Source organism: Cervus canadensis, chromosome 2 (assembly GCF_019320065.1).
Source record: "Cervus canadensis isolate Bull #8, Minnesota chromosome 2, ASM1932006v1, whole genome shotgun sequence".
Classification (NCBI taxonomy): Eukaryota; Metazoa; Chordata; class Mammalia; order Artiodactyla; family Cervidae; genus Cervus; species Cervus canadensis.
The window spans coordinates 57,039,590-57,065,001 of record NC_057387.1 but is presented as its reverse complement, the minus strand read 5'-3'; the positions used below and the strand labels follow the sequence as shown (position 1 = coordinate 57,065,001).

The 25,412-nt window shown below is 37.8% G+C and overlaps 1 protein-coding gene across 4 annotated transcripts in view; it reads right to left on the bottom strand.

Moving 5' to 3' along the window:
* The window catches only part of TTLL7 (tubulin tyrosine ligase like 7), a 157,933-nt gene that overhangs the window by 14,048 nt on the left and 118,473 nt on the right, over nucleotides 1-25,412 (bottom strand). For all 4 annotated transcript variants that reach the window (XM_043460860.1, XM_043460861.1, XM_043460857.1 and 1 more), the window contains exons 19-20: nucleotides 15,906-16,066; nucleotides 7,886-8,059 (exon numbers count right to left, since the gene is read on the bottom strand). In XM_043460860.1, coding sequence (XP_043316795.1) covers nucleotides 7,886-8,059; nucleotides 15,906-16,066 — 335 coding nt within the window. The remainder of the gene's footprint in view (nucleotides 1-7,885; nucleotides 8,060-15,905; nucleotides 16,067-25,412) is intronic.

The window sequence follows — 25,412 nt, the reverse complement described above, 5'->3', positions numbered from 1 at the left end:
TAGTAATTTATCTGTAGAGTTATTTAGATTATGAGTGCTATGAATGTAATCACAACCATTAGTAAGGAGTTTTATTTCTTTCTCTCTAATCAAATGCCTTTTATTTTCTTGACCTGCTTCCTTGAGTAAGCCAGGTCAAGTACAATGATAAACAGAAGTGGTAGTTAATAGGTAATCTTGCCCTGTTTCTCTTCTCAAAAGAAAAGCCTTCAACATTGCACCATTAAGTATATGCTTGTAGGGGTTTTGTAGTTACTCTTTATTAGAGTAAGGAATTTCCCTTTTATTTCTAACCTATTAAGCATTTTTTAAAGCAAAAATGTATATTGAATTCTATCAAGTGACTCGTCCGTGTATTTTAAATGATTTTTTATTCTACTAAAATTACATTGATCACATTTTAATTTTATTGTACCTTTAAATGGATTCAATAAACAAAAGTCATGATACATTATCTTATTTAAGGTTTCTGGGTTCATTTTGTCAATATTTATGTAGGATTTTTGCATCTCTGTTCAAGAGTGAGACTGAACTTTCATTATCCTTTGCCATAATATCTCCTGGTCAGGTTTTAGCATCAGGTATGGTAGGCTTTGATATTGGTAGCCTTCTATATTGTCTTGTGTCATCTTTGTAACACGTGTTTTTCAAGGAATTTGTTAATGTAACTTACCAGATTTATCAGCATGAAATTAATAATATGTGTAGTATCTATAGTTATGTCTCTATTTCTATTATTGATGTTAATTACTTTTTAAAATATTTTTGATCAGTCCCAACAGTGATCAATTTTATTAGTCTTTTTAAAAACCCACTTTTGCCATGTTGATCTTCTTTATTCTGTTTGCTTCACTATGTTGTTAATTTCTGCTCTTGTTTTTATTATTTCCTTTTTCTGTATTCTTTGGGTTTACTTTAATGTTACTATGTCATCATCCAAGATGATAGATCATTTAATTTTTGCCTTACCCTCTCTAATTTGCCTTTCGTTCCCTAATTTGTTCTTTAAGTCTATAAGCCTCCCTGTGATAATGATTTATGTACATTCTGCAAGTCTTTATTTCTAATATTTTTGTTACCAAAGTACATTTAAATCCATTATGATTTTATTTTTTATCTTTCCAAAAAGGATGGATTTTGTTACTTTTAAAGGCCTGTGATGATATACAATACTTTGCATGATTTCAATTTTTTAAATATGTTTTATCATTCCACTAGTTGATTTTTATAAAAGATCCAGGTATGCTTACTGTATTGTATTCTGAGGTGGCTGACTTCACTATTATGTGACAGTTAAATCTGTTAATCATATTGTTAAAATTTTCTTTGTTTTTAATTCTTTTGAGAAATATATATTAAAATCTCCCTCAATGGTTGTAGATTTGTATATTTCCCCCTGTAATTCTGTCAACTTTTGCTTTGCAAAATATTTGGGATATTATTACATGCAGGAATCTATGCTGTTTATCAAAGCCCCAGTCTTCGACAGGTCCTGAACTTCTACTTTATTCTCTTAGGTCCGTGTGTCTGTCAAAAGCACTACTCAGTAAAACAAGTACCTGGTTTTAACTCTCTGATGTTTTCAAGCAAATGTTTTGTTGGTACTTTGTCCAGTTTTTCCTACAAATATCAGAGGGAGGATTTGTCCAAATACCTGGTGCTCTATTGATAAAGGCAGAAACTCTAACTCAGAGATTTAAAAAATGACTTTAGCCACAAAAATGAGCTTATATGAAGGCTCAGTACATAAAAGATAGAAATACAGAGATGCTGAGACTAAAAATTGTTTGGCAATCCCAAAGCCTTTGAAAGAAGGCTAGCTATAGTGAAATACTGAGCTTGTCCTAAAGACTCTAGTATCCTAGATATATGTGTATAGATATAGACATGTATGCAGATATAGAGACAGGTAGATTTAATGATCCAAGTGTGAATATCAGTTAGATTTGTTTAGTTATGAGTCCCCCTCTGAGAAACGGCTTCTCAGTTGGTATGGCTATTTTTTTTTTTCTTTTTTTGGTCACACCACACAGCATGCAGGATTTTAGTTCCCTGGCTAGGGATGGAACCCATGCCCCTTGCACTGGAAGCAAGGGGCCTTAACCACTGTACCATCAGGGAAGGTCTTGGTATGTCTATTAAATTGCTATCTTTCTGAGACTGCAAGGTTGAAGGCCACTCTCTTCCATGTAACAGGTGCCACATATACCTTTAATAAATTCTTCAGTTCAGTTCAATTCAGTCGCTCAGTTGTGTGCGACTCTTTGCAACCCCATGAATTGCAGCACGTCAGGACTCCTTGTCCATCACCAACTCCCCGAGTTTACCCAAACTCATGTCCATCGAGTTAGTGATGCCATCCAGCCATTTCATCCTCTGTCGTCCCCTTCTCCTCCTGCCTCCAATCCTTCCCAGCATCAGGGTCTTTTCCAATGAGTCAACTCTTCTCATGAGGTGGCCAAAGTATTGGAGTTTCAGCTTCAGCATCAGTCCTTCCAATGAACACCCAGGACTGATCTCCTTTAGGATGGACTGGTTGGATCTCCTTGCAGTCCAAGGGACTCTCAAGAGTCTTCTCCAACACCACAGTTCAAAAGCATCAATTCTTCAGCGCTCAGCTTTCTTCACAGTTCAACTCTCACATCAATACATGACTACTGGAAAAACCATAGCCTTGACTAGATGGACCTTTGTTGGCAAAGTAATGTCTCTGCTTTTAAATATGCTATACAGGTTGGTCATAACTTTCCTTCCAAGGAGTAAGTGTCTCTTAACTTCATGGCTGCAATCACCATCTGCAGTGATTTTGGAGCCCCAGAAAATAAAGTCTGACACCCTTTCCACTGTTTCCTCATCTATTTGCCATGAAGTGATGGGACCAGATGCCATGATCTTCGTTTTTTGAATGTTGAGTTTTAAGCCAGCTTTTTTACTCTCCTCTTTCACTTTCATCCAGAGGCTTTTTAGTTCTTCTTCACTTTCTGCCATAAAGGTGGTGTCATCTGCATATCTGAGGTTATTGATATTTCGCCCAGCAATCTTGATTCCAGCTTGTCCTTCTTCCAGCCCAGTGCTTCTCATGATGTACTCTGCATAGAAGTTAAATAAGCAGGATGACAATATACAGACTTGACATACTCCTTTTCCCTTTTGGAACAAGTCTGTTGTTCCATGTCCAGTTCTAACTGTTGCTTCCTGACCAACATACAGGTTTCTCAAGAGGCAGGTCAGGTGGTCTGGTATTCCCATCTCTTTCAGCATTTTCCACAGTTTATTGTGATCCACACAGTCAAAGGCTTTGGCATAGGCAATAAAGCAGAAATAGATGTTTTTCTGGAACTCTCTTGCTTTTTCTATGATCCAGCAAATGTTGGCAATTTGATCTCTAGTTCCTCTGCTGTTTCTAAAGCCAGCTTGAACATCTGGAATTTCATGGTCCACATATTGCTGAGGCCTGGCTTGGAGAATTTTGAGCATTACTTTACTAGCATGTGAGATGAGTGCAATTGTGCGGTAGTTTGAGTATTCTTTGGCATGCCTTTCTTTGGGATTGGAATGAAAACTGACCTTTTCCAGTCCTGTGGCCGCTGCTGAGTTTTCCAAACTTGCTGACATATTGAGTGTAGCACTTTCACAGCATCATCTTTCAAGATTTGAAACAGCTCAACTGGAAGTCCATCACCTCCCCTAGCTTTGTCCATAGTGATACTTTCTAAGGCCCCCTTGACTTCACATTCCAAGATATCTGGCTCTAGGTGAGTGATCACACCACTGTGATTATCTGGGTCGTGAAGATCTTTTTTGTACAGTTCTTCTATGTACTCTTGCCATCTCTTCTTAATATATTCTTAAGAAATATTAATATCCTGCAGATGTGTGGTCAAGATAAAGATGGTCCATTAGCCTGACTGATGTGAGCTTTCTGTTCTAATTTTACAGATAACTTAGTCAAATATATATTTCCTCATGAAATATTTAAGTATACCCTATCCATTATTTATATTAGGCATACTTATACTTACTTATAAATATAAATTATTTTACTAGGTATACTTTATAAATAAAATTTATCAATCTATTGTTGTTATTGTCATTCAGTTGCCCAATCACGTCTGACTCTTTGTGACCTCATGAACTGCAGCACATCAGGCCTCTCTGCCCCTCACCATCTCCCAAAGTTTGCTCAAGTTCATGTCCCTTGCATCGGTGATACCATCCAGCCATCTCATTCTCTGACACCCTCTTCTCCTTCTGCCCTCAATCTTTCCCAGCATCAGGGACTTTTCCAATGAGTCAGCTGTTTGCATCAGATGACCAAAACACTGGAGTTTCAACGTCAGCATCAGTCCTTCCCATAGGTATTCATGGTTGATTTCCCTTAAGATGATTGGTTTGATCTTCTTGCTGTCTACGGGACCCTCAGGAATCTTCTCCAGCATCATAGATGAAGGCATCAATCCTTCAGCACCCTGCCTTCTTTACAGTCCAGCTCTCACAACTGTACATGACCACTGGAAAGACCATAACCTTGACTATAGGGACATTTGTTGGCAGCATAATGTCTCTGCTTTTCAACACACTTTCTAGGTTTGTTGTAACTTTCCTGCCAAGAAGCAAACATCTGATTTCATGGCTGCAGTCACCATCCACAATGATTTTAAAGCCCAAGGAGAGGAAATTGATCACTGCTTCTACCTTTTCCCCCTGTATTTGCCATGAAGTAATGGGGCTGGATGCCATCATCTTAGTTTTTTTTAATATTGCTATAGTCTATGAAACAGAGGTAGATTTTTTGGAATTTCCTAGCTTTCTCTATGAACCAGCAAATGTTGGCAATTTGAGCTCTGGTTCCTTTGCCTTTTCTATACCCAGCTTGGATGTCTGGAAGTTCTTGGTTCATGTAATGCTGAAGCCTAGCATGCAAGATTTGAAGCGTGACCTCACTAGCATGGGAGATGAGAACAATTGTCTGATGGTTAGAGCATCCTTTAGTGTACCTTCTCGGGAACTGGGATGAGGACTGTCCTTGTCCAGTCCTGCGGCCACTGCTGGGTCTTCCAGATTTGCTGATATATTGAATGCAACACCCTGATGGCATCATCCTTTAGAGTTTTGAAGAGTTTACTGGAATTCCATTAATCTATTAATAAATATCAAATTAATTGACTCCTACATATAAAGTAAAATGCTGTAGGTTCCTAATATACAAGGGAAAGAACGTGCAGCCACTTTTCCCATTTTTTTAAATTAATGTGACATTAACTTGGACTTTGATAGCTTGATATTAGATGTGCTCAGTCACTCAGTCATGTCCAACTCTTGGCGACCCTATGGACTGGGGCCCACCAGGTTCTTCTATCCATGGAATTCTCTAGGCAAGAATACTGGAGCAGGTTTCCACGCCCTCCTCCAGGGGATCTTCTTGACCCAGAGATTGAATCTGCATCTCTTGCGTCTCCTGCATTGGCAGGTGGATTCCTTTTTTTTTTTAACAGCTTTAAGATAGTTTATTTTTTCTTAATTTTTTTCCATTTATTTTTATTAGTTGGAGGCTAATTACTTTACAATATTGTAGTGGTCTTTGCCATACACTGACATGAATCAGCCATGGATTTACATGTATTCCCCATCCCGATCCCCCCTCCCGCCTCCCTCCCCACCCCATCCCTCTGGGTCTTCCCAGTGCACCAGGCCCGAGCACTTGTCTCATGCATCCAACCTGGGCTGGTCATCTGTTTCACCCTTGATAATATACATGTTTCGATGCTGTTCTCAAACATCCCACCCTCGCCTTCTCCCACAGAGTCCAGAAGTCTGTTATGTACATCTGTGTCTCTTTTTCTGTTTTGCATATAGGATTATTGTTACCATCTTTCTAAATCCCATATGTATGTGTTAGTATACTGTATTGGTCTTCATCTTTCTGGCTTACTTCACTCTGTATAATGGGCTCCAGTTTCATCCATCTCATTAGAACCAATTCAAATGAATTCTTTTTAATGGCTGAGTAATATGCCATGGTATATATATACCACAGCTTCCTTATCCATTCGTCTGCTGATGGGCATCTAGGTTGCTTCCATGTGCTGGCTATTATAAACGGTGCTGTGATGAACACTGGGGTGCACGTGTCTCTTTCAGATCTGGTTTCCTCAGTGTGAATGCCCAGAAGTGGGATTGCTGGGTCATATGGCAGTTCTATTTCCAGTTTTTTAAGGAATCTCCACACTGTTCTCCATAGCGGCTGTACTAGTTTGCATTCCCACCAACAGTGTAAGAGGGTTCCCTTTTCTCCACACCCTCTCCAGCATTTACTGCTTGTAGACTTTTGGATAGCAGCCATCCTGACTGGCGTGCAATGGTACCTCATTGAGGTTTTGATTTGCATTTCTCTGATAATGAGGATTCCTTATCACTAGCGCCACCTGGAAGGACATGTTCATTTCTCTCTGTGTTTCCAAGTAAAACTTTGACCAGTACAAATTTTCTGGCCTCTAACCAGAAGTAAATTATATGATTTGCAGGTTTAAAAGAAGGAATCAGTCAGGCTTGGCTCAGGCCCTTTCTCTTGTTGGATCAGCCTATCTGCAAAAAGAATGCACTTGTACTTGCCATGTCCTTCTCCAGAGATCTTTCCAACCCAGGGATTGAGCTGACGGTCCCTTCCCAGGTGGCACTAGTGATAAAGAACCTACCTGCCAATGCGGGAGTCAAAAGAGACTTAAGTTCGATCCCTGGGTTGGGAAGATCCTCTGGAAGAGGGCACGGCAACCTACTCCAGTATTCTTGCCTGGAGAATCCCCATAGACAGAGGAGCCTGGTGGGCTACAGTCCAAAGGGTGTCAAAGAGTCGGACACAACTGAAATGACTTAGCGCACTCCTGCTTTGGTAGGTGGTATGGTTGCCACTGAGCCACCAGGGAAGCCATTCAGTTGTTACCAGATCCTATGATCTTTTGACTGTCACTTAGTTTTTTAAAATCATGGTTTATACTCTTCTCTCTTGATAATATTACAAAACCTTACACATAATAAAAGTCACATGAAAGTGAAAGTGTTAGTCTCTCAGTTATGTCCAACTCTTTGAGACCTCATGCACTGTAGCCCACCAGGCTCCTCTCTCCATGGAATTCTCCAGGTCAGAACGCTGGAGTGGGTTGCCATGCCCTTCTCCAGGGAATCTTCCCTACCCAAGGATCAAACCAGGGTCTCCTGCACTGCAGGCAGATTCTTTACCATCTAAGCCAAGACATTTGTCTTTAATTCTAATGGGAACTACAATTGTCCTGAGAAGTGCTAAAATGTACTTTGTGTTTACTCTGTGTATCTTTGCAGTTTAAAAACAATATTTTTATATTTTTATAAAACTACCTATTTTAACTGGACAATATTTATAAAAGTCCAATTTTGAAATGAGTCTTAACAAAATCCACCTCCCACAGATCTACTTGGTGATAAAGGGAATAGTAGAGGCATACTGAACATTAAAAGTGAAACTGAAAGCATCGTCTCAACTATATTGGGACAGAGGAAAAAGACAAAATATCCCTGCTGAGGGAGAAAATTAAATTTATTACCATTTTGCATGCTGTTACTTGGCTTTTGAAAGAAAAGCATGTTAAGTTAAATAGTATCATTTCCATGTAGGTTATCTTTGTCACCTTCAGGTTTGTGATTGCTGTTCCTGTTCAGTCTTTTAAAGATTTAAAAACAATCTTTACCAATTGTTCAAGTTAAAAGAATCTTGTAGATAGTAGCAAGTATAAATTTTTAGTCTTCAGCTTTTCTCTAGCCATCTAGACAAGAAGAGACTTTCACTTTCAAAGTGCGTTGCAGCATTACTTTATATAAAACACACAGGATCTAGGAAATGTAAAACAAGTACCTGGAATTACCCCAATCAGTACCAATGCCTGAGAGTGATCCTCTTGAGTCACTTGCATATTTGTAAACCACTAGCAGGCACTGTTTACAAAGCTCGACCAGGCGCTGGCAACACTGAAGCTGCAAAGGAGTCACCACTTCCGGGCTTTTATTGAAAATACTCTCCCAAGAGGATCTGTTGGCATGGAAACAGACATGACCCCATGTGGCTGTTAAAAATGGCAACCAACAATATCACTTACCTAGCAACAAACCAAGAAAGAAAAAGTAGAAATGGCCTCACACATTTGAAGTGACTACAGATGGTTGGAGTTATCTAGTAAATATGCAAAATGAAGGGTAATCTTTATGTTAAAAAAATACAATACAGAATTCCTATCTTTAAAGATTTAACTGATGCCAGCTCTCAGTAGCTAACAGGATGGTTTCCCAACTCATAAAAACTGAGTTACTTTACATTGAAGGAATTGTAAACAGCTAATTTCTCAAAACGTAGGTAGTCTAGAAATACAGATTTCCTAGGAAGCTATATTTATTTTTATATTAATGATAATTCCACAGATTAAAAAGTCACTGTAACTTAATTTGTGATCTCTGTGAACCAACAAAATTTAGATTAATCCCATGATTATGACCACCCCTTTCAAAACATGTTCATATATAATTATGTCCATGATATTCCTAGAGCACACGCTCTATACTATAGAAGTAATGTAATCTCAACAGTGCTGCCCTGCCAGTTCCAAAGGCAGTGTCCTTCAGCACATTCAGCTTAGCGGACAGCAGGCGGTAGTACACAATGCCTTGGTAAACTTAAGTGAGCGCACGTGTGTGTGTGTGTGTGTGTGTGTGTGTACACATATATATTTGTTAACAATTCCTAAGTTGACTGTTATGACCCAAATGAGAAAACATGTTACTACCCCACCAGCATCGGGAAAGAGAGACTGATTTCCTTAGTGTAACAGAAACTCCTTTCAAGCTTCAAGGGGAAAGTTTTCTTGAGACTTGGTGATGGTTCAAGTCTCATTTTACATAAACCAATTTACTTAATCCTCAGAGAAAGAAAAGACTAGATTTTCAGAGAGAAAAAAAATATTAAGAAAAATATTTTTCTGAAGAACTGCACTTCCCAATGGGAAATTCTAAGACTCCATTTTCAATCTTCTGTGGATATTTGATATCTTTGGAATTTTTTTAAAATGCTGTAGGAACTCATAAAGGTATTTTTTAGTAGAAAGTCTATTGTTTATTTTTTCAGGAGAAACATGGTCCCAAAAAGACAGCATGTCATCAGTGAATGACATATTTTCTTAAAGGGAATAAGATCCAAATAAGTAGACTGAAAGAAATAAACTTTCTTCTATGTTTTGAGATGTTCAAGGGCTAATTATATAATACTGTTTTTATTATTTAAAAGGGATTAAAGGCTATTTTCGTTCAAGAAACAGTAATATTTTAGTTAAATTAACTCTAAAATTTTATTTTATTACTAAATGTAAGAAAAACTAATATGACATACATGTTTCTATATCTATATTTGTATATATATGACTTTATTTTTGGGGGCTCCAAAATCACTGCAGATGGTGATTGCAGTCATGAAATTAAAAGACACTTACTCCTTGGAAGGAAAGTTATGACCAACCTAGATAGCATATTAAAAAGCAGAGACATTACTTTGCCAACAAAGGGCTGTCTAGTCAAGGCTACGGTTTTTCCAGTGGTCATGTATGGAGGTGAGAATTGGACTGTGAAGAAAGCTGAGCACCAAAGAATTGATGCTTTTGAACTGTGGTGTTGGAGAAGACTCTTGGAAGTCCCTTGGACTGTAAGGAGATCGAACCAGTCCATCCTAAAGGAGATCAGTCCTGGGTGTTCATTGGAAGGACTGATGCTGAAGCTGAAACTCCAATACTTTGGCCACCTCATGAGAAGAGCTGACTCATTGGAAAAGACCCTGATGATGCTGGGAAGGATTGGGGGCAGGAGGAGAAGGGGACGACAGAGGATGAGATGGTTGGATGGCATCACCGACTTGATGGACATGAGTTTGAGTAAACTCTGGGAGTTGGTGATGGACAGGGAGGCCTGGTGTGCTGTGATTCACGGGGTCGCAAAGAGTCAGACATGACTGAACGACTGAACTGAACACATATCTATCACCAATTTATTTCATGTGATCAAGAAAAATATTGGAGAATGCCAATTAATAAGGGAATTTGTTTATAATATGTCTTGGTCTAGCAAGTCTTACATGCCTAGGTTCAGAGAAATTAAAGTTTCATATGAATGCAAATACACCAAGAAAATGTTCTGACTCCTGACTGAGCACTTTTACATTCTCTTCCCTGGGGTTCTAGTTATTTCCATAAATGTCTACCTCCATCACCACCCTCTCTTCTGAATAAGAATATATTTCTATTTTAATACTTTGGAGCCATTTGATTAGATTCACTCTCAGATCACTCACATCATGGTAATTTTTGTTTTCCTGACTTGAAGTTAAGAAAAGAACAAACAAAATGGAAGAAAGACAAACGAGCTTCTTTTATCAATATAACACCTTAATTTGACATAACATTCTGAGTAATATGTGAGTTATAATATGGGCAGCTTTGGCTTCTCATTCTGTCATTGTTTCTTAAACACTGAAAATAAACATGAGAAGGTTCTCTACCTAATTTTGCTGTGTATGTTCACTACCACTGACCAAAGGCTACATTCTACACTGTTAATCCATATTTAAGTGTCAGAATGCCAGAATCACTCACAAAGAAAAAAGAAAATGACCAGGACTTGCTTTGCTTGCTACTAGGCTAATGGTACCCCCTCTGTAGAAAAGAAACCTATTCTTCAACAAGTGTTTAAGAACTGTGTCCCCAATCTCCTAACCTGCCACCTGGCACAGATGAGTAATGTAAAATCCCTCTAGAACACCACAGTATCTCAATTTCAATACTAACACAAAAAACTTGAAGTAAGTGAAAGAAAGGAGAATAATTTATAACACTAATGCCTTTATCAAAGAACCCAGGGTCTTATCTGCCTGCTTTCTGAATCAAAATTCCAAGGAAATGGGAGGACCAAAATCCATGAATTCAGAAAGAAAAATTAAATGGTTAAAAAGTTCTCTCTGGCACTCCTGAATCCTCAGAGAAATATGAAAAGTAACAACTTCAAATGACATTTTTAAATAATATAACAATAAGATACAGAATACTGAATAACCTCCTGGTAACAAAGGGGAATCACTAATGAAATCCAGAAACTTGAAAAGACACATATTATCCAGTAATCCAACAATTTTCACCACCTTTCTCATGAAAAATATTTAATAAAGCAGCTATCTAAAAAATAAAACATTCATTTCTTTTTCCTCTGGTAGGAGCCCTAATGAATGATTGAGGAGCCCAAAGTTAGTAGCAGAAAGAAGAAAGTAAAAAAAAAAAAAAAATCTGGACCTCACCAACTGGATAATCAGCTCAGAAAGATTAATGATCTGAAAAGTACTAACAAGACAACATCCAACTAAAGTGATAGTGAACAGTAAGAGTCACATCATTTTATTAATAAGTAGTATATAATGATATGCATACATATTCACATAGGCATATAATTCAGCCTAGAAGCAGACCCTTGCCTTAGTATTTCTACAATTTCTTCCCCCAAGACTATTAAAAAATAAAACAAATAAAAATAGAAAGCATTTCTATGATGAATTTCCATAAGAAAATGTCTTTCACTAAAGGGTCTAAACTAGATTCTTTTCTCTGAGGTTTACATACCAGGATTTTGAGTGAAGACAGGGTTTTTCCAAATAATACGTTCCTTCTCCCATAGGCCCCTGCCTCCTCTTCTTCCTCCTCCTGCAACTCTAAGATCCAATGTTACTTCCCTTGGACACCTGTTATGAGCTCTATGGCCCAAGTTTAAGTCCCATAGCACCCAGGCTTGCCCTATCTCAGTAAAACGTGGTAGATAATTTTATTTATGAAAATTCCAAGAGTTTTTCCCTTGGAGAGGACACATTCAGAACGTGGAGCATCATTCTGAATAGCACTCCCAGGAGGCTGCATGTCATTAAAAGAGTCCCTGGGCATGGGCTTCAGCAGCCTGAAAGAGCAAGAGAAAAGGATGAGCTTGTTTTCTATTCAGTGCGTCAGCAAAACCCCTGGGCCAATTGTCAGAAAGCCAATGACAAACATCCACATTATTATTTGATGTTTTGGGATATGAACAGCGAATAGCTTATTCATTTTGTTTTATTATTGGGAGTTGAGACAGGCCGTGGCAGGAAGCAAGGTGGCTCAGAGTTATTTGGATTATATTTTTTCCAAGAGTTTTATACCTAACTGTGAAAGCTACACCATTTATTAAAATCATTCCTTTAGAACTAAGCTAAGAGTAGATTTTTTATCTAGACCACTAGGTTGTTAGATCAAAGGTTAAAGAAGTATACATTTATAGGACATGATTCAAAGAAAAAGTAGAACTCTCCTGGATTCAAAGTGCCAACCAAACACACACAAAGCATTATCTGAGTTCATCAAATTAAGGAACCCAAGGAATGTCAATTGTAAAGGTATAAAATAAATCTGGTGTAAAACTCGTCTCTACAAACCACCAAGTTTTTAAGGAAATGGTTAGAGAGAGGAGGTCAAATTGAATACAGAGCTACTCCTGCTCCATCTGCTCAGTTTGATGGGTTGAGGGTTTGGCTAGTGCTTCAGGGCTTGCAACATAGTAAGCTTGGGAACCACTGGCAATGCTGCTTTGAGAAGAGTGAATAAAGCACAGAGTTAAGAACTTGGACTCTTGACTCACACAACCTGAGTTTAAATGCAGGCTCACTATGAAAATGTGGGTAAGTTATATACTTTATGCTGCAATTTTTTCATCTATACAATGAGAATAATAATAATAGTTTACTCAAAATATTGTAGTGGCAATTATAAAAATATTTAACATATAAAACAGTATCAGGCACTTAGTAATCCTTCAAAAAATATTATTTACTTTCATTATCATTACCAGTAGTAACAGACACCACCAGAGAAATGTGAGTGGAGTACTGTTCCAGGTACAAGAAGAAAGGATTCTGAATGGAATCAAAGTAAATTACCAAAATAGAGTCACTAGCACCCATTTCAATAGCTGACTATCTCACTGTCTTCCATTCATAAAGAGAAGCTGAAATTCATGTTCAACATTCCAACCAGTGGATCAACAAACAGAAAGAAAAAACTCTAATTATGATTTAAGATTAAGAGAAATTCTGTGATAGTCAGCAACTAAGGGTCATGGAGTACAGTTCAAATGTTTTACTTAAGTCTCAGCAGAAATAATTTATAACTGAGACTATTCTCAGATTTCATCACAATCCAGAGCACCTTATGGATTCTCCCTGCTGGTGAATGATAGCTGAGGAAAATTATGGTGGTGAGAGTAAGTCTACAAATGGTATAAATGATTCAGTACTAGATGATGTGAATATTTAAAAAGAGGACATTCAGATCATTTCAGACTAGAAAGTCTGTCAAGATTTTACCCAAAAAAGACATAGTCTGGGTCTTTACATAGGAGTCAAACAATGGAGAGGGGATTGGAAAATGGGTTTGTAGAAGGCAGTCCAATCAGACACTCATTGACATTAATAGTTGGAAGAAATAAAAAAGAAAATTTTTAAGATATTTGAAAAATAATTAATTTGTTTGGGGGGAGCAGAGTTTAAGTAGGAGAGTAATGAGAAAGACAACAGGAAAAATAATAAGAGATTTAGCATATTAGAGAGTCTTGTATCTTTAAAGAAGAAATCTAGACATTAACAATAAATGAAGGAAATCATTACAGATTTTAGGAAATGACTGTGACATCAGGATGGATAAGGGAAACAAAAAACTAGAGGCAAAAATGCTTAGGAATTTATGAATTTCACTTAGCCTTTCTCCCTTAAAGGCTCATCATATCTGAAATCCTACAATACTTTCTGTCTCTTTCATAATCATGACTTTTCGTGTATCTTGTTTTGTCTGTTAGAGACAGCAGAGTTTGTTGATTAACAGAATGGAGACTGGGGCCAGGCTGCTTGAGTTCAAAGCTCAGCTGCGCTAGGTCCTTAGTACCTACCTCTGCCTCAGTTTCCTTATCTCTAAAATGAAGATAATCATAAAACTGCTTCAAAGTGATGTTATGTGGACTAAATCACTTAGTACATGCACAGTGCTTAGAACAATGCCTGGCACATAATAAGTGGTATAGTATTAGCTATTTCCGTTTTTAAGTTTCTTGAGAGCAGTGTTAGTAGCTCAGTCATGTCTGACTCTTTGTGACCCCGTGGACTTGTAGCCTATCAGGCTCCTCTGTCCACGGGATTCTCCAGGCATGAATACTGGAGTAGGTTGCCATTTCCTTCCCCAGGGGATCTTCCTGACCCAGGGATCGAACCCAGATCTCCCACATTGCTGGCAGATTCTTTACCATTTGAGCTACCCCGGGAAGCCTCTTGAGGACAGGGGCTGTATCAAATTCAGCATTGTATCTCCAAAAGTATTTAAATTATCAAATAAATACTAGATAATTGTTAGGAACAATGAAGAACAATCTTGAATTAAATAATTGAGAACTGTTAAGAAAAATAAAATATAAACCACAGTAGCTACAGTGGGGATGTGATAGAAAAACTAACAAGGTTTAGCCCATGGCTGAAAAGACAATGAAGGAGAAAAAGGACATGGATGCACCTGAGACACCAAGCCTGTATGACTGGGAGAGTAACTGGGGTTTGGGGGAGTCCAGAAGGGAAGGCACTTCGGAACAAAAGGGAGCTGTGGAATAACCTCACATGTGCAGAGGACACCACCCTTACAGCAGAAGTGAAGAGGAGCTAAAGAGCCTCTTGATGAAAGTGAGAGTGAAAAAGTTGGCTTAAAGCTCAACTTTCAGAAAACTAAGATCATGGCATCTGGTCCCATCACTTCATGGGAAATAGATGGGGAAACAGTGGGAGCAGTGTCAGACTTTATTTTTGGGGGCTCCAAAATCACTGCAGATGGTGACTGCAGCCATGAAATTAAAAGACACTTACTCCTTGGAAGGAAAGTTATGACCAACTTAGATAGCATATTAAAAAGCAGAGACGTTACTTTGCCAACAAAGGTCCATCTAGTCAAAGCTATGGTTTTTCCAGTAGTCATGTACGGATGTGAGAGTTGGACTGTGAAGAAAGCTGAGTGCCAAAGAATTGATGCTTTTGAGCTGTTGTGTTGGAGAAGACTCTTGAGAGTTCCTTGGACTGCAAGGAGATCCAACCAGTCCATCCTAAAGGAGATCAGTCCTGGGTGTTCATTGGAAGGAGTGATGCTAAAGCTGAAACTCCAATACTTTGGCCACCTCATGTGAAGAGTTGACTCATTGGAAAAGACCCTGATGCTGGGAGGGATTGGGGGCAGGAGGAGAAGGGGATGACAGAGGATGAGATGGCTGGATGGCATCACTGACTCGATGGGCATGAGTTTGAGTAAACTCCGGGAGTTGGTGATGGACAGGGAGGCCTGGCGTGCTGCGATTCATGGAGTCACAAAGAGGCGGACACAACTGAGCGACTGAACTGAACTGAACTGAACTGATGGAATGCTTGGCTTTAGATACTTTGAAGACAAAATGACAGTGAGTCACAACAGCTTTGACAGGACTGAAAGTCTGGAAAGGAGCAGGAGTGCAGCCATGATTTTGGAAGATGGTTACATAAAGGAAACAGCAGAAGAACCATAAGGATACTGATGTAATACTTTCACTCCACTGAATTCAAATTAGTTAGGTGCTATTGTGTTCACAGCCATCATCTCATCTACATCAGCTTAAATATTATAAATTATAGTTAAGCACTGAAACTTATATGCAGTTACAAAACCACATTTTAAGAGAGTAAAGAAATTCAGTCATTTTATTGGGTTATCTTTATAATTAAATAGTAAAAGATGTAAAAAAATGACAGTAATAGAAAATAACTTAAAACTTACCCTGAATCACAAAAACAGTTCCACAGACCTTGGCCATGACTCCAGAGTAAGCGATTAAAAACTCGGTTGAAAATTCTATACAAATTCACTTCCTCAACATCAGGTACCTTCCAGATACGTGGAAGAACTGCACGGATACTTGTTTTCACTATGTCCAAAACCTAGTGCAAAAACCAAAATATTTAAAAATCTAGGTGTATAAGTATGTGTCTAAAATTCAAAGATGAATATATTTAATTCAAATATGACTACACACACACATACTGACTCACTCATTCACTAAAAGACAGTACAGAATGAAAAGTCCAGAAATAGATCCAGTATTTATGAAACTTTGGTATATGACATAAGTGGCAAGTCTGACAATTAGGATAAGAAGACATTAAATTTAAAAATTAAATTTAAGTTAAATTTAAAGTAAATCAATAAACAGATTTTTTTTAAATAGCAATATTCATGAAAAAAATAGCTGAAGGTGAAATCATTACTTTACTCATTCCACAAAAATCAACTTTACAGTGATTAAGGCTTTAAGTTTAAAAAATAAGCCATTAAATATCTTAGTGGAAAGTATTAGTGAATATCTTTTATCATGGGTTAGAAAAAGATTACTTAAATAACAAAAATGTATAGAATATAAACTATTAATAGATTTTGATTATACTAAAATTAAGAACTCTGGCCATCAAAAGACACCTTAAAGGAAATAAAAGATCAAGTTACAGGCTGGGAAAATACATTCAGAACATATACATCTAACCAAATAATAGTATCTGGAATGTATAATGAATGCCTAACCAATTGTTAATAAACACACCAACAAATTAACAGAAAAAAAAATGGACAAAAATACGCAATTCACAAAAGAAGAAAATATGCCCAATAAACATAATGAATAAAAATTGAGACTATAATTAGATATCATTTTCTATCCATTTAGTTGACAAAAATTCAAAGTCTGACAATACCAAGTATTGGAGAAATATGGATCTATAGTATCTCAAAGAAAACTGGCGGGAGTACAAACTGGAAAATATTAGCTGGGCATTAACTGCTAAAGTTGAAAATGCATACCCTATGACCCAGCAAGTTTATTCCTGAGAGAAAATCTCTCATAGGTTAAAAGCAAGTGCATGTACAAGAATGTTCAAACAACTGGTCACAATTGTAGACACCTGAAGAAAACCTAACCCTACATCAGTGAGAAAGTGGATAAATAGTCATAGGCTCATTCCCTTAGACTTTTATACAGCAGTTGAATGAAATAAAAGGGCACACAATACAGAGCATCTTAATTATTAATGGTTAAGTTTTTAAAAAATACATACCAGTCAATACATGCAAAGTGAAACTTTTTATGTAAGTAAAATAGTTAAATTTTAAAAATACTTATGAGGAGTACACATAGATATAATAAGATCATATTAAAAAGACAAAACAAGGGACTGAGGAATACTGAATTCCAGAAAATGGTTACCTGAGACATGAAGGACCAGGGGGATAGGAAGGGAGTCATTTGATAAGATAACAGGTTATTGCCAAAATCCTTGATTTGGGTGTTGGGTTCACAAATGGTACAGCAACTTAAGAACACTATTTAATAAAAGCGGGCCAGTATGTGGACCAGTAATGAGAGAGTATCACAAAACAATGGCTAGGATTAATCTAATTCTGGGTAACTAAGGTCCTAGATATTCTAAAAAATGTATAAATCCCAGAAAGCTACTTTGTCTAGTTCGACATATTTAATATTTTTGCAAATCACGAATTTCCAATGAAATGTTTTCTTAAGAAGTAAATATCACAAATATAGTATCCCAATTTCAAGTCACCAAAGTAGATTTTCATTTCCTATTTTATTCATCTAATATAAGGAACTGACTGTAAATATGACAGTAAAAGATGAAAAAAGAACAACTTTCAAACATAAAGGCTGATAGAAGATATGAGTTTTCTCCGTAGGCACAAATATATAATAGAACTGGAAGCAGATAAAAGAATTTAATTTGTTTCTCTTTAAAACAGCCATATTTAAAGAAGTGATATTAGTTCTTTCTGATGAAGGCAAATTTAGAATAAACATGTGTTTAAAAATCAGTTTAGGAAAAAATGTCTCCAAATAACATTTTATTTATAGAAGAATATCAACTACAGCTTCTCCAAATGAATTGTGTAAACACCACGGTGCCATCCCTTCCTGCTCCAGCTTCTTTCACTGTGAAGTGGGAACAGTATGTAAACCAAAAAGGAATCAGGGGTGTGTGGGTTGAAGGGGAGGAGAATGAGGAAAGATACTACCATCTGTAATAAAGTAGCTTGTGAAAAAAATTGTCCCAGAAAACCTTGTTATTACAGATAATGAAACCTTAATTATGAAGAGGGATTTTAAATTTTTAATATGAATTATTCACAATAATACTGATAAAATATGCACATCAGACATTAATTCATACCTTTTTTTTCTTTGCAGTTGAGCTAATAGTTTAACCTCTTATATTTTCAATGTGGAAAACAGGACTTATGACTGATTGATGCAAGAATCAACACTAGCAGTAAATGGTGAATTTTAATCAATTCTCTTCTCAATTTTTCTTCCTCCTTTCTATGTATTAGTGAGTAATAATGACCCAAAAGTCATAATGCAGGAAGAATTTTTAAAAGTAGCAAAGATAACCCATAAATTGGTTTTAAGAATAAATATGAGTTCTATATAATAAATGAAAGTAAAGTGTTAAAAAATGTTAACTATCTTCATTTTGTATTCTATTATTAATTATTCAACTTTAAAGCAACATAGGGCTTCCCCACTAGCTCAGTGGTAAAAGAATCTGCCTGCAACGCAGGAGACATAGGAAATGATAGGAAATGCAAGTGTTATCCCTGGGTAGAGAAGATCCGATAGAGCAGGAAAAAGTAACCCACTCCAGTATTCTTGCCAGGAAAATTCCATGGACAGAGGAGCCTGGCAGGCTATGGTCTGTGGAGGCACAGAGAGTTGGACACGACTGAAGCGGCTAAGCACCCATGCAGACAAAGTGACAAAGCATTTGAGATGATTCATTTCTTTCTGAACATGTGCACGGTGAGATGCATACGATGCATAAGACCCAAAAAGGAGGGTGAAGAGCATGCACAGCCTGCTTGCTCCCCGCCAAGTACTGCACTAGTACATCACTTAGAGGAGACTCTCTTGGCCACTATTCTTTATACGTTTTATTCTTACTTTTGATGGAATTTTAAAGCATGATGGCCTAATATACTAGCCTTGCTGTTATTGATTGTTGTTTTAGTTAATAAGCCTTCAATTCTTTTGTGACCCCATGGACTATAGCCCACCAGGCTCCTCTCGGTCCATGGGATTTCCCAGGCAAGAATACTGGAACGGGTTGCCATTTCCTTCTCCAGGGGATCTTCCTGACCCAGGGATCAAACCCGCGTCTCCTGCATTGGCAGGTGGATTCTTCACCACTGAACCACCCAGGAAGCCAAAACATATGGCTAAAAGCAGCAACTTCAGAAAGTGGTCAGAGAGTTAGGGGTGGGGAATGCAGCTGCTCCACTCCTAATGTTTCCTCCAACATGGAGATGGATAGACCTTCAGGCCTCTTGCATGCCAGCAAACATCACTGCCTGAGGAGCGATTTCCCTGATTGTGGGACTAGCATGGTCTGGGCAACCCACAAATTTGTTCCTTCTTTGCCAGAGTGCCTACTGGAAAGACACATTCTCTTTTGCTTCCTTTGCCTTTCAATTTCAAGCTCTGGTCCTGGAGAAAAGAGTGGTTTAGAGAGACCTCTAATTTGGAAACCATTAGAGAATAAAAACCAAGGGATCAAGAGCCAAAACCCTTCATCTCTCCTCTAAGTCTTCATATAGACTCTCCATTGCCTGTGTTCACCTGGTGAACTTCCATGTTTTACCTCAAACATCACTTCTTCAGGGAGACCTTTACCTGTCACTAGATACCTTATGATCCCTTAATGCCCAATTCTTCCACTATTAATAATTATCTCACTTTATTTTAATTTCCTGTGTCATTAATGGAGATTGTTAGCTACACAAAAAGAGGAATTATACCTACCAGGTCCCAAGGCTCAAGACAGGTCTAGCACTTAGTAGGTGTTTGTCTTAGTGAAAATGCTCCTTGCAAGGCATTGAAACCTATGTCAATAAGGTAAAAATCAGAGCTAACACTTATTGAGGGCTTACAATGGACAAAGCACTGTTCTAATCACTTTTACAGCAATTCATTTAATACTCAAAAACATTGAGATAGATATGACTTGTTCATTTCTTTCCAAAAATCTTGAGGCTAGATTCCACAACCATAAACATTATATTTCTACAGGAAAACATGTGAATACTCAAAGCAAGAGACAGACAAAAATAGCTTCCTGTCATGTCATTGTCACTGAAAGAGTTCAGGTGGGTTAGGTTTTGCTGCCTAATAGTTTTGAAAGATGTTTTAGTTTTGAAAATGTTTGGATCTCATTTTATAGATGAGAAAATTCAGGCATACAGAAGATAAGTAACTTACCCAAGATCACACAATTAGGTAATGGATAGCAATGTAGCCAGACCCTTGTTCTTAACCACTATCCAGCAATGCTTCATGATTAATTTGATCTGTCCAGGCGACAACAGCAAAATCAGAAGATAATCAAATTGTCTCTGCTTAGATTCAGATTCACCTCTAGGCAAGAAATACTTGGGAAGATGGGTGGAGTCAATGTGTACATACAAGGCTGCCCCGGCATGCCCTCCAGCAGGGCCATGGAATCCATCAGGGGCCAGTTTGCTTAAAAGACCACACAGATGGGGAGACAGTGCCTGCACCTCTAGCAAAATACCAACTGAATAATTTTAGAAAGGCAGAAAACAGGCAAGAAATCAGACTGGAATGAGGTAGATTAGTGTCAGTACTATTTGCAATGCTATTTGGTTTTCTGGGTGCTTTGGGGTTAGAAGCAAATGGATGGAAGATGAATAATTTGTGAAACACAAAAACAAATGGTCAGCAAGGTGCCCTTTGTGTTTATCTGTGGACTCAAGTGAGGCTAACTTATAGAATATGGGTGTCCATTTCCTGACACTGTGACTTTTAAAAGCATCATGATCCAACATTAAGCTCTCCAAGGGAAAAAATAAATGGGAGATTCAGTCAATGAAAGCATTAATAAAATGAAAAGATATGTCTTTTCCATATGAAATATAGCACGTTTGAAAGCATAAAGCACACAGACAAATTCATATTTTGCAAGTACATACAGATGTTGAATGACAAACTGCTCCATATGGCTGAACAGTTGGTCCTAAATTAAAATAATGGCATGAGGTGAGGGAGGTTTAGAAATAACATTAAAATCACTACATGCTGCACTAATGATGCATGCAGCAGCCGAGGCTATAGGGTAAAGGCATCTTTGCTGGTGCAAAATGAACGGCCCTATACAGCATCCATGTCAGCCCAAGTGAAAAAGAGATAGAAAATAATAACATCAAAATGCATGCAGAAGCAGCTACTGCAGATATTTTATAAACCGCTATTTAAAGAAGAAGCATTTGATAAACAAGGATTTCTTAGAATCCTAAAATAAATGTAAATATAATACAACCTTATTATCACTACTTGATATCAGAGAAAAAGCTCTTCAGAAAATTTGGCATTCTTCACCACCCACCATTACTGCAATATTTTCATACTTCAGGTACATTCTTTACAACTGCATTCTTGGGAGAAGGCTAAATTATGCTAGTGTGAAGTTACCATAACATGACATTAAGTAAGATTAGCTGATTCAATTTTCACCTAGTGAGGATTCTTTTCAGTAGTTTAGTCCCACATCGTTGACCTTTAAATTTTACACCCATTAAGGAAGTTTTAAAATAAGGCATGTGGAAGAGTTTGTGTGTGTGTGGCATTCTAATCTGAAAGTTTTACAACATTCTAATGAGCAACTAGCAAAAGCTTTGATACTAGAATGGAAAAAGTAAGATACATATTTCAACAATGGTTTCTAAATGAAATTAAGAGATTTAAATAAGTCTTATGCATTCCACATTTAGAACTCTGCTTGGGACATGGTAGTCTCTCAATCAATATCGTTAAGTGCATGTTTTGATGAGCAAATAAATGAATGAATGAATGAACAACTCTCAAAATCCCCAAGAGTGTCCAGTATAGTTCTTATACAAAATTGACAACCAATAAATGTTTGTCACACTAAATTTTATCACACACAACCACTGTGGTAGACTTGGAGATATGCCATTTGAATCAACTAATCTCTAAGAATGCAGTTAGCTGACAGCATCCCCATATAGGATCAATGATTTTACAACTTCAAGCCAAGTTTAGGCACTCCCCAGACTGCTCTTGGCCAAGGATTGCGCATGGCTGGGATACCAGAGGGAAGCTATTTCTGACCAATGTGGTCGCTCTCACAAGCAACTTGTGTTCTGGGCTCCCCATCAGCCTGACAGGTGTCACTCAGGACTTCTCTAGTCTGAACTTCTTCCTCCCCAATCCTCCTGTTTTCCATTCACTGGTGTCAGACCAATGCTGCAGTCAGAAGGTTCTTCCTGCCTGCTCAAATTTTCTCCACCGTTATCTTTCTTGTGTGTCTTCTCTCAAAAATTTCTTTCACTTCTAACTCTGTCATATGTCTTGCTTTCCAGGGGATTGAACTGATACAGCCACCCAATAGTTATTGACAATCTTGGTACAATCATAGTCTAAAGAAGGATAGTTCTGATTAATCCACATCTAGATGTTAAATTAGTTAAGTTCTTGGCCCTCTAAGTGGGTAACTTTTAATAATACCTAATTCTACCTGGGCTCAAAAAACGCTGTGGACAGTGACTGCAGCCATGAAATCAAAAGATGCTTGCTCTTTGGAAAGAAAACTATGACAAATCTAGACAGCATATTAACAAGTAGAGACATGATTTTGCAGACAAAGGTCCATATAGTCAAGGTATGGTTTTTCCAGTAATCAGGTACAGACATAAGAATTGGACCATAAAGAAAGGCTGAGTGCCGACAAATTGATGCTTTCAAATTGTGGTGCTGAAAAAGACTCTTGAGAGTCCCTTGGACTGCAAGGAGATCAAACCAGTCAATCCTAAAGGACATCAACCCTGAATATTCATTGGAAGGACTGATGCTGAAGCTGAAGCTCCAATACTTTGGCCACCTGATGCACAAAACTGACTGGAAAAGACCCTGATGTTGGGAAAGATTGAAGGCAAAAGAAGTGGGTGCCAGAGGATGAGATGGTTAGATAGCATCACCAACTCAATGGATATGGATTTGAGGAAACTCCAGAAGATAGTGGAGGACAGAGGAGCCAGGTGCGCTCCCATCCATGGGGTCGCAAAGAGTCAGATATGACTTAGCGACTAAACAACAATTCTACATTCCAAAGTTGATCCACATTTCTAGGTTTCTTTTTATTTTTCTTGGGTGCAGTTTCTTAAGCAATAGCACAAGTATCAAGCAGATACTCCAATGAATGGTTAGCATGCTACAACCCAACAGACAAATTTTCAGACCCCTTTAGTCTAATATCAACATGTAAAAGCTTTTAAAATTTTTTTCAATACAGTTTGCAACTTATTATTATACTGGCTTGTTGTCAAATATTTTTACTTGAAATTTATAAACAATTGAGCATGACAACTTTAAAACACAAACTAGTTTCACCTAATTTATAAATAGTACTACTATCATACACACACATCTTTTGATCACTCTGTACAATCATATCACATATAAAAAAACAGAACAGCATTTTCTGGAATTTATTTTTGCGTAGGGTGAGAGATAATGCTCCAACTTAATTTTCTTACAAATCATCAATTGTTCTAGTATCATTTATGGGAAAATTTATCTTTACTCCATTGATTTCAAATGTCATATTTATCAGGTAGTAATATCTTATGAATATTTTAATCTGTTTCTGGGCTATCTGTTTTAATTACCAACTTACTTATCTATCATCTAGGTTAGAAAAAGTACATTGTACTTACAAAAAGATCAACATTCCAATAAAAGGTTCCTATTTTAATGAATCAAGGCTACATACAGTCAGTGACTCGGAGAAAAGGAATTCTGGCCTTACAGAACGTTTTCAGTCTATCTCTGCTACCAGCTTTGCTACACTCTCTTGGATAGCACTTGGCACATAACAGGACACCAAGTTGTCCTTTGTTGAATGAGTTAATGCTTAATTATGGTTTCAGTTTACTCAGAGGAAAGTACCTAATTTCAAAGTCATCATGTGATCAGTGTCAACTTTCACCTTATTAGCAACACATTTCAGAAAGGGGAAGTGATAGTTTGCATTATTTAGGAATACAACAGCTTCACTATAGCTACTAAAATAGTACAGCTCCCCCAAAATAATGTTGCAATCCATCTATGGGCCCCTCAGGCTGTTGGCCACTCCCTTCTCCTACGCTGTGAGATACTGTACTATCTCCTCAAATTTCCAAAGCCCCTCCCCATCAGAAGAAAACTTTCACATCTTTCCACCACAGTGCCACAGACTCTACCTTCCCTTCTATTAGAATAAATGCTCCTGGTTAGGATAAACCTTCCTAGATTACTTGCTCAAGGATTTCCTATCATCACTCTTTCCTGTACCATTTGTCTCTTCTGGATCCTTCTCATCAGCAACTAACAATGGTAAATAGCTGCATCTTTTTAAAAAACAAAACAAACAAAAAACACCTTGTCATTAACCCACATCCCTCTCCAGCTACCACTACATTTCCCCTTTCCCTCTACAGCAAAATTCCTTGAAAAAGTGCCTGGACTAGCCATACTTTTTCCCATTTCTTGAACCTCCTCCACTCAAGTTTTACTCTGCACCATTCCTCTGAATTTGTTATGACCTTCCCTGGTAGCTCAGCTGGTAACCACTATCCTCAAAGTTATCAAAAGCAATAGTCAGGTCATGGTGCTCATGTAATAACTCTCATCAGCAACATCTAGCTCAGTTGATCACTCCATCCCTAAAGTGATTAGCTGATGTCAAGGTAACTCAGTTCTCATGATTTTTCAGACTTTACTGGCTGCTCCTTCTCAGTCCCCTTAGATTAACCCCTTTACCCCATTTCTCTGATTTCTATACATAGAAGTGGTCCTAGGCTCAGCCCTCAAAACTCTCCTCTTTTCTAATCACACTTACTCTTGAGGTAATCTCATCTAGTCCCAAGGCTTAAATATCTTCAGTTCACTTCAGTTCAGTTGCTCAGCTGTGTCTGACTCTTTGTGACCCCATGGACTGCAGCACGCCAGGCTTCCCTGTCCATTACCAACTCCTGGAGCTTACTCAAGTTCATGTCCATTGAGTCAGTGATGCCATCCAACCATCTCATCCTCTGTCGTCCCCTTCTCCTCCTGCCTTTAATCTTTTCCAGAATCAGGGTCTTTTCCACTGAATCAGTTCTTTGCATCAGGTGGCCAAAGTATTGGAGTTTCAGCTTCAGCATCAGTCCTTT